The following is a 15,869-nucleotide window of genomic DNA, read 5'->3' as shown; positions in this document are numbered from 1 at the left end:
TCGACCGTAACGAGCTATGGAAAATCATGGACGAGAACGGCTTTTCCGGGAAGCTGATCAGACTGATCAAGGCGACGATGGATGGAACGCAGTGCTGTGTGCGGATCTCGGGTGAATTGTCAAGTTCATTCGAATTGCGCAGGGGGCTTCGACAAGGTGATGGTCTATCCTGCATGATGTTCAACGTGGCGCTAGAAGGTGTTACTCGACGAGCGGTGGGCGAAATGCGGGGAACGATTTTTAACAGATCTAGTCAACTTATCTGCTTTGCCGATGACATTGACATAGTCGGCAGATCATCATCATCTGCGGCGGTGGAGAAGATCTACCGCAAACTGAAACGCGAAGCAGGAAGGATTGGGTTGATGATTAATACGTCCAAGACGAAGTACATGCTGGCGTGCGGATCCGAGGCCGACCGAACCCACTTGTCCAGTAATAACAAGGTCACGATCGACGGCGACGAGCTGGAGATAGTCGAAGACTTTGTCTATCTCGGCTCACTGGTGACCGCAGACAATGACACCAGCCGTGAGATCCGGAGGCGAATTATCAGCGGAAGTCGTGCCTACTATGGACTCCACAAGCAACTGCGGTCGAGAAGACTTAGCCCTCGCACGAAGTGTAACCTGTATATGACGCTCATTAGACCGGTTGTTCTCTACGGGCACGAGACATGGATATTGCTCGAGGAGGACCTGCGTACACTCGGAGCATTCGAGCGACGAGTGTTAGGAACCATCTTTGGCGGCGTACAGGAGAACGGAGTGTGGAGGCGAAGGATGAACCACGAGCTCGCGCGACTCTACGGCGAACCCAGTATCCAGAAGGTTGGTTAAGGCTGGCCGGATACGCTGGGCGGGACATGTTGCGAGAATGCCGGACGACTGTCCTGCAAAACAGGTGTTCGCCACGAATCCGGTAGGAACAAGACGAGCGGGGGCGCAACGAGCGAGGTGGTTAGACCAAGTGGAGCGTGATCTGGCGAACGTGGGGTGCCCAAGAAATTGGAGAACGGTTGCTATGAACCGAGTGAGTTTTAGGAATTATGTTCGTCAAGTTATGTCGTGAGACGGAATACTATGTAAATAAAAAAATAATAATACTTCTATCGCATTAACTGGTGACAACATCTCTTGCATGCATTCTTGGGGGAGACGCGGATCAATCTGCGGATAAAGTATGAATAGTTCTTCAGATAGATCGTAAGAAGCGGTCAGCACTTTTGCGACACATCTCTACTGAGGGCAAGCCAGCTGATGCGTTCATGAAGGCGTAACCTACGATATGTAACGCTGTGTTGTGTAATGTAACAGACAAATAATAGCCACTGTGGGCTGAGTTTTGTTGTTGCGATGTGTAATGCTGTGTTGTGTAATGTAACAGACAAATAATAGCCACTGTGGGCTGAGTTTTGTTGTTACGATGTGTGATGCTGGACTGTGTGATGTAAGGCTGATGTCATGCTGAAGCAACTAGCAACGCAACCTGCAACGCAACGTTCACACGACAAACCAGCTCTCATTTGATCTCCATGGAAAAAGCGTAGACCTTTCATACTGGTCGCTTTGTAAAGCGCGACCAATCTGATGCCAGTGTGTTTTGTAGCGCGACTAGTAGGAAATCCAATGGGAATATTGTTTTTTCTCGATTTGAAGCAGTGATTCCGGGTTTTAAGCACAATAGTACGAAGATCTGTCCGAACTTGTGATAATAAACTAAAAAATATCTTAATCGGCGAGAAAATTTTCATGAATTCTTAGTTCCGGCAAAAAAAACAAGGAATTTTGTCGGTTCAAATTTCGGCATTCTTGCAATCCGGGTCGTGATTTGATGAGTTTTTGATGGCTCCCGAAAGAAAGGAGACGAATCAAAGCATTATCAGATGTAGAGAAGTGATGATTTGTAGGGAATTTCTAATAGTGTATTTGTTTATGCCGAGTGTTGCACTAGTGTTGCACTGGTGCACCACTAGGTGCTGTCAAACTGTTTGTTTATTCGGACGGTGTTGCACTGGTTTTGACCTGTCGGAGTTATGCTTACGGACGGTGGCCCACCGATAATTTTGCCAGTGTTGCGAGAGAGCGTGTGAGTGAGGGAGGTAGCAATACACTGGCGACGATTTGTGTTTGTTTTTATCGGGTACGGTGGAACACTCCACGAGTGGAGAAAACAAATACAGTATAAGCAACATGTCGCGCCAGCATGACATACCAATGCGTTGCAACGCTTTCTTATTGGAACGTTGCGTTGTGTTGCGTTGCTAGTTGCTTCAGCATGACATCAGCCTAACAGACAAATAATAGCCACTGTGCACGGTAAATTTAGATTATTCAGAAACTGATTAATTTCGGTTCAGCGGTCGCACCATGTATGAAGATGAAAACAACTGAGTTAAAATCAATCAAAATTTTGAGTTGTTTTCATCTATTGACTTTCAAAGCCTGGAACTTAGCAAAGACGCATACGTTTTCGAACAAAATAGATGAAAACAACTCAGAGAGTTCCAGAAACCATTGTTGATTGTTTGGATTTTGGATGCAATGGTCGGAAACAGTTGACGAAATAATCAAGGTGAGTACAACACTTAATTACATTTTCTATTAGAAATTAAGTGGTGTCGAAAGGATGAATAATAAAATTAAACAATTTTATCTTTTCTTCCAGCAATCTCTACGGAAGCCATCATTCACAACTGTAAGTATAATTTTCTCATAATTTTAAAGTGTAAATCTTTTTCACCTATGGTGTTTTCTTTTTTCTTGTCTTTTCAGATCAGCTCAAATTAGGCATAGTGTACTGGCGGGTGAGCGTGCCAAGTGGGACAGCACAAAGTTCCCCCGGCTGGATGCGGTCAGATGGCCCGGTGGCAATAACTTTTTTTGTGATGAAAAAATAAAACCAACCGGATAAAAATGCACGCATCCATCTTCTAAATACACCGTACAATCGTCTTTTTATTTTTGAAATCAGAAATTCCATTCAAAACCGCTTTGAATTTTCATAAATATTTGATTTTTTTTTTCATTCAGTCGATCCATGAACAAGCCTAAACAACCCTGAACAAAAACAACTCAGAATTCGCGAAAACCCCTACAATTCATTTCTGAGTTGTACCGCTCTAATCAAAATTTGAGTTTTCCTAGTTTTGGCGCATTTTGAATTATTTTCCTTCAAATCTGAGTCGAGGAGAATTAGAGTGTGGGCTGACCTTTGTTGCTGCGGTATGTTATGTTATGTTGTGTCATATGTTTAGTAAACATATAATGTGTAATGTAATATTGACCAATTAACCACTGAATGACGTGTAATGTAGTGGAAAGTGTATATTACCGGTCAAACAATCATTACTGATCTGACCAATGAATGCTTGGTGGGGCGTTTGTAAAAAGCCCTCGGGCCAACACCATATCTCAGTTCACTTGCATTCTAAGTTAATACTAGTTAATAACTTAATATTTAACACCACCACGCACCACAGACATCAGACTTTGAAAAATTTATATGATGAAGAAAAAAATTTAAATCACATATACTGCCGTTCTAAGCAAGAATGTCCCATGTGACTTTTGGGTCATTTTCACTTTTTTGCTGGAAACGGTCTCTTTTAGTGTTAACTTTCGAATAAAAACACAAACAAATATACTTTGTTCTGAACTTATACGAAATTTTCATCAAGGTGGTTGTTTCTATGTTGATAGTTCTACGCAAGAATGTCACACTAGAGAAAATTGTATGAAAAATGCAAATTTTATCAAAAATTGTCTTAAAATGAGTTCAAACTGTTGAATTTAATGTTATTCACTGAAAAGAACACTAAAGTAGAGGGCAGAGCAGGAGCGAGAAGCCTTGAGTGTTTTATTCAGGGAAATTTTCACTAAACACTTTTCGGTAGGCACTACTTATAGGACCATACTCAACTATACATTTTTATAAACAAAGAGGAACGTATTTCTCAAATTACGGTTTAGCATGAGTTTTTGGGAAAAAAATAAACTACGCAGGCTTTTAAAATAATAGAAAAATTGTAACCGTGTGACAGTTTTTCGTAGAACTAGCATCGGCTTGCGTTCTGATTCTACGCAAAAGTGTCACACGAAGCATTTTTGGCTCTAATGTGGCGTTCTTTTTTGTAGGAAATGTAGTTTTTTTTGGCAGAAAACATTGTAAACTGATCAATTTGAACTGTTCACTACGAAAAAACTGTCGGTGAATTTTTAGTTTGAGAAAAAAATTGGAAATATAGCTGATATTTCAATCGCGTTTTTCTCGTTTGCACGTTTTTCCACATGGGACAATCTTGGTTAGAACTGCAGTATATTTCTATGGAAAACATGTTTTTCTTAAATTTAAAGTACACCATATGAAAGCTTCTATTAAAAGCTATCATTTGAACCATTCAAAAATTTTACACACTAAATTGATCTATGATGAAAATGGGTAAATAATTTTTTTTTTTCAAAAGTCAAAAATTTTAAAGCCTTGCCAAAAAAAATCCCCGCATTTCCCCATACTCTTTTGACTATCAAGATTTTGTTTAAAGTCCTAAAAATACAATGAAAGAAATTCCAGGCACCTTAAAGCAACGTTTTTTGAGTTATAGTAAAATAAAGCTGAAAATATCATACAAATGGGTAATTTTTACCCATTAATGAGTATAAATTCAACAAAGTTGATGTTGGTTTATCATAAAAAATGTTTCTCATGATTGATCAATCATTTCACACATTTTTCTCTTGAGTTTCATGAAATGTCTTGATGTTTTTTATCATTTAATGATCAATTAGTCCAAAACCCGGTTTTCAAAAGAAATGAAAAGTAGGGTCAAAAATAACACCAAGCATCGTACTTTAAAAGTAATTTATACAAAAATTTTGTTAGAATTTATTTTAAGTTAGTTAAATAAAATAGTAATTTTCATACAGCATTTTCAAAAATAACAAAATAGTCCAAAACACCTAATCATACTTTTTTCCGCCTCATTGTATGGAACAGCCCCATAGTGGGATGGTAGGGGTTTAGGACATGTCCACGTGGACATTACGTCGTTCGTTTTAGTAAGCTACGAATTAAATGAATTTTTAAGGCGATTTGTATACATACTGTCTTCAGGTATTTTTATCCGTACCATCGAATCATCGTTTCGGCGGTCAACCCCAGTCTTGGAAAGTTCTTTGGCGGTAGCTTATGAGCAGATGCAAGGACGATTATACAGCTTAGTTTGCTTTTTAGTTACATTTTTGAAGCTCTTTCTAAGCATTGTGGATGTTTTTATAGCTACGAAAATACAGACTTTCCTCATTTCGCCAACACCATTTGACCAAACAAATGGAGAGGACCTGCAATCTCAATCAACCCTTGAGGAAGAGAAAGTTTAGTACAATCAGAGGTCATCTTGACCTTTAACTTCGTCAAGGAGAAGTGTTGGGTAATTGTACAACGAAATTGTAATTGGTAATTCGATAAGGCAGTTAAAAAAATTTAATTCGCCTCCCAACCTTTCTTGAAATAAATTGCTTAAATTTCACTGCGTGGCTTGTTTGCCCATTTTCCCTGTAAAATGTATTTTGCGAAAATTTACATACATATAAACTTCAGCTTTGATGCTCAGATTATCAGATCATCTTCAGAACCTCAAAGAAAGTAAACCTGATAACAGCCCTACTTTCCACTATGACTCAATAGAGAAATATCACATACGGTGCAATTAGAATACGACCAGAGGGCCGCTAAAATTACCTTAAAATTTGCAAATACAAAAATAATTTTAAAATTGAAATTTGTAGTTAATCTTTTTTATATTGTGAACAATCAATTATTGCAGTTTGAAAAAAGAAATTGATATGTGCTCACATTTTAACGAATATTATGGTAAATATTCAAACATGTATCTACCTATGTTTCTTATTCTGTAAAGTATTCAATTTATCTATCAGATCAGGAATCTCCTGAACAACCAAACTATGAATCTACACCACATTTTCTATTATAGGGACTTTGAGTAGGCTCACAAATTCATATTTTGATTCTTCAGACCTCTGATAGACAATATTAAAACTTAACAAAAAAATACAACGTGAAATATTTTGTAAAATTGTATGTCTTGATGGGTCTTTTTCGAAAATCGATACCGTTTTTTTTTTTCAAATTCCCTCTCCCCGTATTGCATTTGCCAGTCTTGCTCCCGTGGAACAAAAGCAGATTCGTCATTGCATAGAAACTGATTATGCTTGGTAGTCGTCCACCACCCAAAAACTATCGTTGCTTATGATGGAACATGAATGAACCATGGAACGGGCGGATGTTTTCTGTTACCGTCTGGTTCTTCTCCTTCTCTTCGGATGGTGCTTCGCAGAAAAATTTGTAACCACTATCAGCCTAGCCTTTTAGCTGCTTATTCAAATGAGACCCTTTCGCACCTCACTTTTCTTCTTAGGAAAATTCCTTTGTTTGGTTTGAAAGGTTTTGAATTTCCCACCTTTTGACTGCACCAAGGCTATTTTGCATTTTTCACTTATGGTGTTGCACTTGTTATTCCCCATTACGAGCCCAATCAATACTAACCTTTTTGTTGTAGTTTGTCTGTTTGTCTGCCTAGACAGCAGAAAAAAAAATCTTTTAATTTTCACTCTATGACATATTTGTCTGTCGTCGCAAAGTGCGGATTTTCGCTGCGTCCGAATTTTCTCAGCTGGAAAAGCGCCCAATTTTTCGACACATAAACACCACTGGTAGGCATTTCACACATTTTCTCCTACTTTTCCTCCTTCTTCACACTGAACTGCTGCACGGGTTTCTTCTTCCCTCACCAATCTTCTTATGCTTTTCTCATTTTAGCTTTTCCACACGGGCTTCCGATGAAATGGGTTGACTTTTCCTTGATTCCTCGGGTCCAAATAACAATATTTTCCACCAAGGATTTCGGGACAAGGAAAACACCAGGCCAATGGTTGAATTGACGCGAAAGTAGAACGTGTAAATTTCGAGAAAAAAATCTCTATCCAAGCAGTCGACGACTGAAAACGGCCAGACGAAAAGACGAATAATGGGCCAAAAATGAAAAAGAAACTTTTGCTCACATTCTTTTCCACCGTCACCGACCGACTTTTTCTGAAACCAGTGTTTCAGTCAAATATTATTTTACACACCGGAAACGCGAGACCCGGTCCCGAATTCAGATGCTTCCGGTGCCCACCGGAACTGGCCACGGTTCGCACCAACTTTCGACGGAGTTAAACAACGGGTAAACTCGAAATTAGCCAACAAATTCCACTTTTCACGCGAGATATTCGAAAAGCCCGAGCACAGTCGACGAAAACGACGTCCTTCTTTCTTGTTCGGCTGCTGGTGTGTGCGAGTTTAACAAAAATGGCGAACGCGAGAAACGCGACCCGAAACGAAAAGATGACTGATGACACGCACACACCCGGGGTGCTGATTCCGTGTACGGATACGTCGTTGAACGACTTCGGGTTGGTAGTGTGGGTGCATGAAGTTACCCGTGCGAGGGATCGAGCGAGCTTTCGCTTGAGGGAGTGGCATCTGGCGGAAGCTTTTGACGGATTTCAACTTTCCAATTTGAAAGCTCATGCGTGGGCCGATGCAAGGTGTGTTTATGACAGTAAAAAATGTTATCAAATTTTAATTAAAATTGGATTTTTATTTTCTAATACATGTAAACAGATGAAAAGTAAAGACATTTTACTATAAATATTCGATTTATATTTATTGGTTTTCGTATCGAACATTAATAAAGTGCAACTAAAAATTAAATGTCGAAAAAAATAAGATTGTCAAAACTGATTGAATTTTCACGAATGTTTTAAACCTACTTCATGATAAGTACGCCAATGTATATGATTAAATTTTAAAAATAAAACTATTCCAAACTATTCAGTATTAACATTTTTTTTGAAGAAATTGGAAATTGGTTAATTTTTAAGCCCTAAACGACCACATTAAAATTAGAGTGTAGAATCCCTACGAATTTTCTTATAAGAATCCAGGAAAACAAAAGTTTACCAAAATTCTTGAAAAGTTGCTTAATTTTCAAATAAAAAAATGAGTTCGCGCAATCGGCTAAATCTAGCGGAGATGTTTCAGACCCCACCTGAATATAAACCGCCGGGGACGGCAGTTGAACTCGCCGCCAGCCTACATTATCCGAACCACAATTCCCAACAGTACCGGTGTCACTGAACTGACTTTCGATACCGAAAGTGCCATTGAACGCACTCGCGCAATGACAGCAGGAGAATTCGAAGATGCGTTCGAATGTGTAGGTGAGAAGTGAGTTCAGGAGTATAGGCGGGAAAAATAAATCGAGATAGATTGTAAACAAAACAAAGATTGTGGAATTTCAATGCAAGTAGTATCGTTTGGTGATCAGAAGAAAATTAAAGCTAAGTTCGCAGTGGTTATTGTTGAGTTTGAATACTTACCCTAAATTTACGTGCTAAGGTAGGCCTAAACACCAAATTGAATTGCGTAACGCAAATAATAATTGAAAATTATCCCAATCTAGGCATTTGCAACTTTAGTACGAAGGCGCGAAGTGAAACTGCGCAGGGAAGTTGAGCACAGGTATGCCTATGAAAAGTGATTAAAAGTGATAGTTCTAATGCATTGTTAATTAATCTAGGCTACAATACCACGCAACGAAGCGTTTTCAATTAGGAATCGCCAGATTGAACCGAAATCGAATTGAGGTGAGAAATTGATTGAGAAAAGTGGTAATTGAATCTCTAACCTAGGTTTATTAAAGGTGTAGGGACTAGCAGCGGAAAATAGCTGGAATCGAGACGGAAGTAAGCGATAGGAAGTTCACTAAACGTAAGCTTGAAAATTGTTCTTAGTGTATTCCAAAATTAATTTGTATTCAAATCGTAGGAATTTAAAACGTGTCCCGGTAGAGCTTCGAACGGACAAATAAAAGGGAACGTTACGAATCCGAAAACAAACTTTCGTTGTTACCACGATCCGGAAGTAACAATTTACATTTTAAATTCGTTTACGAAAATGTCCGATTCAGCCAGCACCGCAGCCACTGCTGCCCAAAAAGGTAAGAGCTTAGCGAGTAGTTCCCCTAAGGCGAAAAGTGATACCCCCCCTCAACTCAAGTCCGTTGCTCTTGGCCCTAACACTGAGAACGGCAAATCGAAACCAGGCACGACAAAAACCAAAAAGAAAACCTCTTCCGAAAAACAATACCCTATAGCCAATAACAATACTAGCCATACTTCCTCCGCGAACACGGTCGTTAATGTCGGTCACAGTTGTGGAACCTGTAAGTCGGTCGATAACAGCCAGATGGTTCAGTGCGATGATTGTGATGGATGGAACCATTTTAGTTGTGTGGGAGTGAACCAAAGTGTGGAGAATAGAAAGTGGAATTGTGCACAGTGCCAGGCGAAGCAAAAGAAGAAGAAGACGGGTGCTACGAAGGTTGCCAGGAACACCGCTGCAGCGAAGAAGGTCGAAAAGTCGAGGCCGGAGAAAACCAGCGACGGGAAGAAGAACAAGACTTCATCAGCGATGAAAGAGATGGAAGATTCTTTGCCGAGGAAACCCGTGGGAACCACGAAACCACCCAAAGCAGCATCTGTTAAGTCAGCGGGATCGAGAAGGTCGGCGAAAGCGCACTTGGAGCTGCAATTGCAGAAACTCGAAGCAGAACAGAAGCTGCTAGAAGAGAAAAAGAAGCTGATGGAGAAACACTTCAGCATTCTGGAGGAGTTGGTCGACCTGGAGGATGAAGAAGACGCCGATGAAGAGGAAGTGGACGCTGATACTAAGGTGCAGAACTGGTTAGGCGCCACTGGTGGAAGGCGCCAAGAAGAAGAAGAGGAATCTCCTAGTGCGGATGAAGAAGAAGAGTGCTCCGACGACGAAGAAGAGGAAGAAGGTGGAGAAATGGATTCCAGCGATGATTCCGAGGAGGAAACGGTGACAGACAGCAGCGATGACTCTAGTGAGGACGAAAAGGGAGGAACTAACGAATCCAGCTTCAATCCTAAGGGTCGTTCTACGCCAGCAAAGAAAGGCGAAAACAGGCGAAAAGACGTAACCAGTAGCCGGTTAACTTGTAACCTGACGCGCAATCAGCTCGCCGCTCGCCACGTTGTCGCTAAGGACTTGCCTGCGTTCTCAGGGAATCCCGAGGAATGGCCGATGTTTTTCTCCACTTTTTGAGAGCACGACCCGGATGTGCGGCTACACAGACGACGAAAACATGATTCGACTGAGGAACTGCCTGAAGGGAGATGCGTTTGCTGCCGTTCGAAGTTTTCTTCTCCATCCGAAGACAGTGAACAGGGCGATGGATGCGCTCAAATTGAAGTTTGGACAGCCAAGGTTTATCATCGAATCTCTGAAAGAAAAGGTTCTTGCCATTCCACCGGTCGACCCTGAGTCGATGAACGCGATGGTCGATTTCGCGCTGGACGTCCAGAACCTGACGGTGACGATCGACGCCTGTGGTCGGAAGGAGCTCAAGCAGGATGCTTCGTTGCTGAACTCACTGGTTTCCAAGCTTCCGGGACCAATGCAACTACAGTGGGCGAAACACTCCAGAAGTATTCGGAAGGTTAACCTGAAGACTTTCGGCAAATGGATCTACGAAATAGGCGAAGACGCATGTCTGGTTTCGAAGCCGCGTCAGACCAAAGTATCGTCTCACAACCAGGAGCCACGCAGGAGAACTAAGGCATACGTGAATGCTCACGTTGAGCACCAGGGGGAGTACCACGCTCATTTGCCAGGAGGTAGTACATCATCAGCCGGTGCCAGAAGAGCCTACCCCACAGCGTGCATTGTCTGCAGGGGATCTTGTGCATCTCTCGCGAACTGCCAAGGCTTTCGAGAGTTGTCATACGATGGGCGGTGGGCAATCACACGCGAAGCCAAGATGTGCCGGAAATGCCTAAAGCGCCACAGAGGAGGGTGTGTGTCCAGGAACTGCGGAGTCAACGGATGCACAAGCAAACATCACCCATTGCTGCACAAGCAGCTAAACCCAGAGTCCGAGCCCATGCAGCCAAACTCAGAGTCTACGCCCATCCAGACTGGAGACAACGCGCAACGGGAAGAGCGGTCCTGTAACACTCACCTGTCCGGGTCCAGCGCTGTCCTGTTTCGCTATGTTCCAGTCTTGGTGCATGGAAACGGGATAGTGATTCAATGCTACGCCTTCTTGGATGACGGATCCTCGCTGACGCTTATGGACCAAGACCTAGCGGATGAGCTGAACCTAAAAGGAGAACTTCGTCCCTTGGATCTCAAGTGGACTGGAGGAACATATAGAACAGAGGACAACAGCCAAATCGTCAGTTTAGATGTGTCCGGGCTTAAAGGAAAGCGGTATCACCTGAAAGATGTAAGGACAGTCGAGGAGCTGCAACTACCATCTCAAACGCTCGACGTGAAGCAGCTTCAACAAGATAACCCCTACCTACGAGGAATTCCCGTAGACTCGTATATCGATATTCGACCTCGTCTGCTAATTGGAGTGCAACACGCGAACGCGACGCTGGTTAGAAAGAGTCGAGAGGGCGAATCTGGTCAACCGATTGCAGTTAAGACCAACCTGGGATGGACGATCTACGGAGGAGCGCCGACGGGAGAGTCGCATAGTATGGTGCACTATACGTACCACGTTTACGCCTGTGACAACCAGACGGAAGATGACGCTGATGAGAAGCTGGATCGCGCGGTGAAGGACTTCTTCTCTCTTGAGAGTTTAGGAATAACTGCACCCACCAAGACGATGCGCTCCGCCGACGATGAGAGGGCCCTCAAACTACTTCGTGAGCTAACCAAATTCGATGGCGAGAGATATACAACCGGCCTGCTTTGGAGATACAACATCACGCATCTGCCAGACAGCAAACCGATGGCGCTGAAGCGGTTCTTGAATCTCGAGCGACGTATGGCGAAAGACCCGGAGCTGAGGGGAGTACTGCAGCAGAAACTGGCTGATTACGTAACGAAGGGCTATGTTCGGAAGCTTACGAAGGAGGAACTGGAGGAAAACCACGAGCGTGTCTGGTACTTACCAGTTTTTCCGGTCATCAACCCCAATAAGCCAGGAAAAGTTCGACTCGTCTGGGACGCCGCAGCAACAACGCATGAAGTTTCGCTGAACTCTTTACTACTCACGGGACCGGATCTTACCACTCCGCTGGTTTCCGTGCTCTTCAAATTTCGCGAACATCGATTTGGTATTTGTGGCGACATCAGGGAGATGTTCCACCAGGTTGGAATTAGAGGCGAAGACCAGCATAGCCAGCGATTTCTGTGGCGAGAGGAGAGAGAGCTAGGTGAACCCAGTGTTTACGTTATGCAGGTGATGACGTTCGGGGCGTGCTGTTCTCCATCCAGTGCACAGTACGTGAAGAACATGAACGCGGAACGTTTCAGCGAGCAGTTCCCAGCGGCCTCTGCGGCCATAGTGCAGTGTACGTATGTCGACGACATGTTGTGTAGCACAGAGACCGAAGAGGAGGCGATTGAGTTGGCGAAGACTGTTTGGGACATCAACAATCGAGGCGGGTTTGAAATCCGCAATTGGATGTCCAACTCCGTTGGCATACTATCAGCGCTTCGTGGAGATTCCTGTGCAGAGAAAAGCCTCGACCTGTCATCCAGCTTAGCGACCGAGAAGGTATTGGGAATGTGGTGGTGTACTAAGACCGACTGTTTCACCTACAAAATCAACTGGGATCGGCTAGGACGTGAGCTGCTGGAAGGCAATCGTTGCCCTACGAAACGTGAGGTACTCCGCACCCTGATGACCATCTACGATCCTCTAGGTCTCATCGCGCACTTCCTAATGTTTCTCAAGGTACTGCTACAGGAGATCTGGCGGACCCGAGTAGGCTGGGACGAAAACATCGACGATAAGTGCTTCGAAAAGTGGCGAAAATGGCTGCATCTTCTTCCGGACGTTGAGAACGTCAGTATTCCGCGGTGCTACAGGATGTCTTCATCGATCGGTCATCACACCGAGATCCAGTTGCACACCTTTGTCGATGCTAGTGAAAATGGCACGGCGGCAGCTGTCTATCTTCGATTCGTGGAAGGTGACAACATCGAATGCAGTCTCGTCACCGCTAAGAGTCGTGTAGCACCACTCAAGTATCTCTCGATTCCGAGGCTCGAACTTCAAGCGGCAGTAATTGGAGCCAGATTAGCTGCGTTTGTCATGCAGGGACTATCGATCAAGGTTGCCCGTCGAGTTTTTTGGTCAGACTCCCGCAACGTTATCGCCTGGATACGTGCCGACCACCGCAAATACAACGCATTCGTCGCCGCGAGAGTCAGCGAAATCCTAGATCTCACGAGCGTATCGAGCTGGAAGTGGGTCCCAACGAAGTGGAATGTGGCGGACGAAGGCACGAAGTGGCAGTGTCAACCCTCCCTTACGAACGACAGCAGATGGTTCAAAGCACCAGAATTCCTGTGGCAAGCAGAAAAAGAATGGCCAGATACCCCGGAAAAACTGACAGAACCGGTGGAAGAGCTGCGAGCGTGCGTCAACGCGCACTTCCAAACGGAAAGCGAGATCATCCCCGTTAAAGATTTCTCAACCTGGAGACGATTGGTCAACACAACCGCCTACGTTTTTCGGTATCTACGCCAGCTTCGACCAAAGAAATTCATCCGCACCATCGAAATCCTTTCGAGCGAGGAGATACACCAAGCTGAGGACTACCTTCTCCGTACCGCACAGCAAGACGTCTTCCGAACCGAGCTAAACATTCTCCGACGCGACGACCGCAACGCAACGATTCCCAAGCAAAGTCAGCTGTACAAGCTCAACCCGTTCATCGATGAAAAAGGATTGCTGCGCATGCACGGCAGGACTGGAGCGTGCAAGTTTCTAGCAGTGGAAATCGCCAACCCTATTATCCTTCCGCGCGACCATCCGATTACGAATCTCATCGTTGAAAGCTACCACCAGAAGTTTCATCATCAAAACCACGAGTCAGTCATCAACGAAGTTCGCCAGAAATACTGCATCAGTTGTCTACGCAGAGTATACGCCAAGATCAGGTCCAACTGTCAACGCTGCAAGCTGCGGGAAGCTCGTCCCCGACCTCCAGCAATGGCTGACCTACCAAAGTGTCGACTAGCAGCTTTCGTTCGACCGTTCACACATACCGGCATCGACTATTTTGGACCGATGGAAGTGGCTATAGGGAGAAGGGTTGAAAAAAGGTGGGGGGTTTTATTAACTTGTCTCACTATTCGCGGGGTCTACCTTGATTTAGCTAGCTCTTTAACAACAAGCTCGTGCATAATGGTGATCCGCAACTTCATTGTGCGACGAGGAACACCTTCCGTTTTCTACAGCGACAGAGGAACTAACTTCATCGGAGCCGATCGGGAGTTGAAGCAAGCCCTGCAAGACGTCGACCAGCACAAGATGGCTCAGGAGTTTGTTTCGGCGACCACCACTTGGTGTTTTAATCCACCGGCAGCTCCCCATATGGGGGGGAGCTGGGAACGACTCGTGCAGTCCGTCAAGCGCACCTTAGTGGAACTGCAGCTACCCCATCGCCCGAAGGAGGAAGAACTGAGGAGTGCTCTGGTCGAGATCGAAGGCATCATCAACGCACGGCCGCTTACCCACGTACCCATCGAAGACGATGCCGCACCAGCGCTCACACCGAACCATTGGTTGCTGGGTAGTTCCGACGGATTCAAACCATGGACCGAACCGGAAGTCAACTCCATCGCTTTGAGTCGAGGTTGGCATCTATCGCAGCAGATCGCGAACCACTTCTGGAAAAGATGGCTGCGGGAGTACCTGCCGGAGATCACCAGGCGTTCCAAGTGGCATCAGAACGTACCACCGATCAAAGAAGGCGACATCGTGGTCATCGTCGACTCGGAGCTGCCGAGGAATTGTTGGCCCAAGGGACGAGTTATCGGAACGGTAAACCGAGACGGGCAGGTGCGTACCGTAACAATAAAGACGGCGAAAGGTGTCTACGAGAGACCGGCGGTAAAGGTTGCAGTGATAGACGTAAGAGCTAAGAAGGAGTTTGCTGACTCAGAGGCGGAGTCAGCAAACTAGGGAGGAGTGTCACTGAACTGACTTTCGATACCGAAAGTGCCATTGAACGCACTCGCGCAATGACAGCAGGAGAATTCGAAGATGCGTTCGAATGTGTAGGTGAGAAGTGAGTTCAGGAGTATAGGCGGGAAAAATAAATCGAGATAGATTGTAAACAAAACAAAGATTGTGGAATTTCAATGCAAGTAGTATCGTTTGGTGATCAGAAGAAAATTAAAGCTAAGTTCGCAGTGGTTATTGTTGAGTTTGAATACTTACCCTAAATTTACGTGCTAAGGTAGGCCTAAACACCAAATTGAATTGCGTAACGCAAATAATAATTGAAAATTATCCCAATCTAGGCATTTGCAACTTTAGTACGAAGGCGCGAAGTGAAACTGCGCAGGGAAGTTGAGCACAGGTATGCCTATGAAAAGTGATTAAAAGTGATAGTTCTAATGCATTGTTAATTAATCTAGGCTACAATACCACGCAACGAAGCGTTTTCAATTAGGAATCGCCAGATTGAACCGAAATCGAATTGAGGTGAGAAATTGATTGAGAAAAGTGGTAATTGAATCTCTAACCTAGGTTTATTAAAGGTGTAGGGACTAGCAGCGGAAAATAGCTGGAATCGAGACGGAAGTAAGCGATAGGAAGTTCACTAAACGTAAGCTTGAAAATTGTTCTTAGTGTATTCCAAAATTAATTTGTATTCAAATCGTAGGAATTTAAAACGTGTCCCGGTAGAGCTTCGAACGGACAAATAAAAGGGAACGTTACGAATCCGAAAACAAACTTTCGTTGTTAC

The 15,869-nt window shown here is 44.0% G+C and overlaps 3 protein-coding genes and 1 long non-coding RNA gene across 4 annotated transcripts in view; 3 read left to right on the top strand and 1 right to left on the bottom strand.

Moving 5' to 3' along the window:
• Positions 1 to 7,367, bottom strand: part of LOC129749450 (nipped-B protein) — a 37,276-nt gene extending 29,909 nt beyond the window's left edge. Inside the window, 1 exon segment of the mRNA XM_055744425.1 lies at positions 6,565 to 7,367. The gene's annotated coding sequence lies outside the window, so the exon portion shown is untranslated.
• Positions 7,368 to 8,199: 832 nt separating this feature from the next.
• Positions 8,200 to 10,191, top strand: LOC129741132 (uncharacterized). Its single transcript, XM_055732836.1, has 3 exons — positions 8,200 to 8,583; positions 8,642 to 8,708; positions 8,765 to 10,191. Exon 3 carries the CDS (start codon positions 9,019 to 9,021, stop codon positions 10,189 to 10,191), a length of 1,173 nt encoding a protein of 390 aa, XP_055588811.1. The 5' UTR covers positions 8,200 to 8,583; positions 8,642 to 8,708; positions 8,765 to 9,018.
• A 13-nt stretch (positions 10,192 to 10,204) lies between these two features.
• LOC129741131 (uncharacterized) lies at positions 10,205 to 15,079 on the top strand. Its single transcript, XM_055732835.1, has one exon. It carries the CDS (start codon positions 10,205 to 10,207, stop codon positions 15,077 to 15,079), a length of 4,875 nt encoding a protein of 1,624 aa, XP_055588810.1.
• A 16-nt stretch (positions 15,080 to 15,095) lies between these two features.
• Positions 15,096 to 15,864, top strand: LOC129749454 (uncharacterized). The gene is made up of 4 exons (XR_008738050.1): positions 15,096 to 15,356; positions 15,421 to 15,479; positions 15,538 to 15,604; positions 15,661 to 15,864. It is a non-coding gene; the product is annotated as an uncharacterized LOC129749454 (long non-coding RNA).
• The last annotated feature ends 5 nt before the right edge of the window (positions 15,865 to 15,869 follow it).

Source organism: Uranotaenia lowii, chromosome 2 (genome assembly GCF_029784155.1).
Source record: "Uranotaenia lowii strain MFRU-FL chromosome 2, ASM2978415v1, whole genome shotgun sequence".
Lineage (NCBI taxonomy): Eukaryota > Metazoa > Arthropoda > Insecta > Diptera > Culicidae > Uranotaenia > Uranotaenia lowii.
This window is presented reverse-complemented; position numbering and strand designations above follow the sequence as displayed.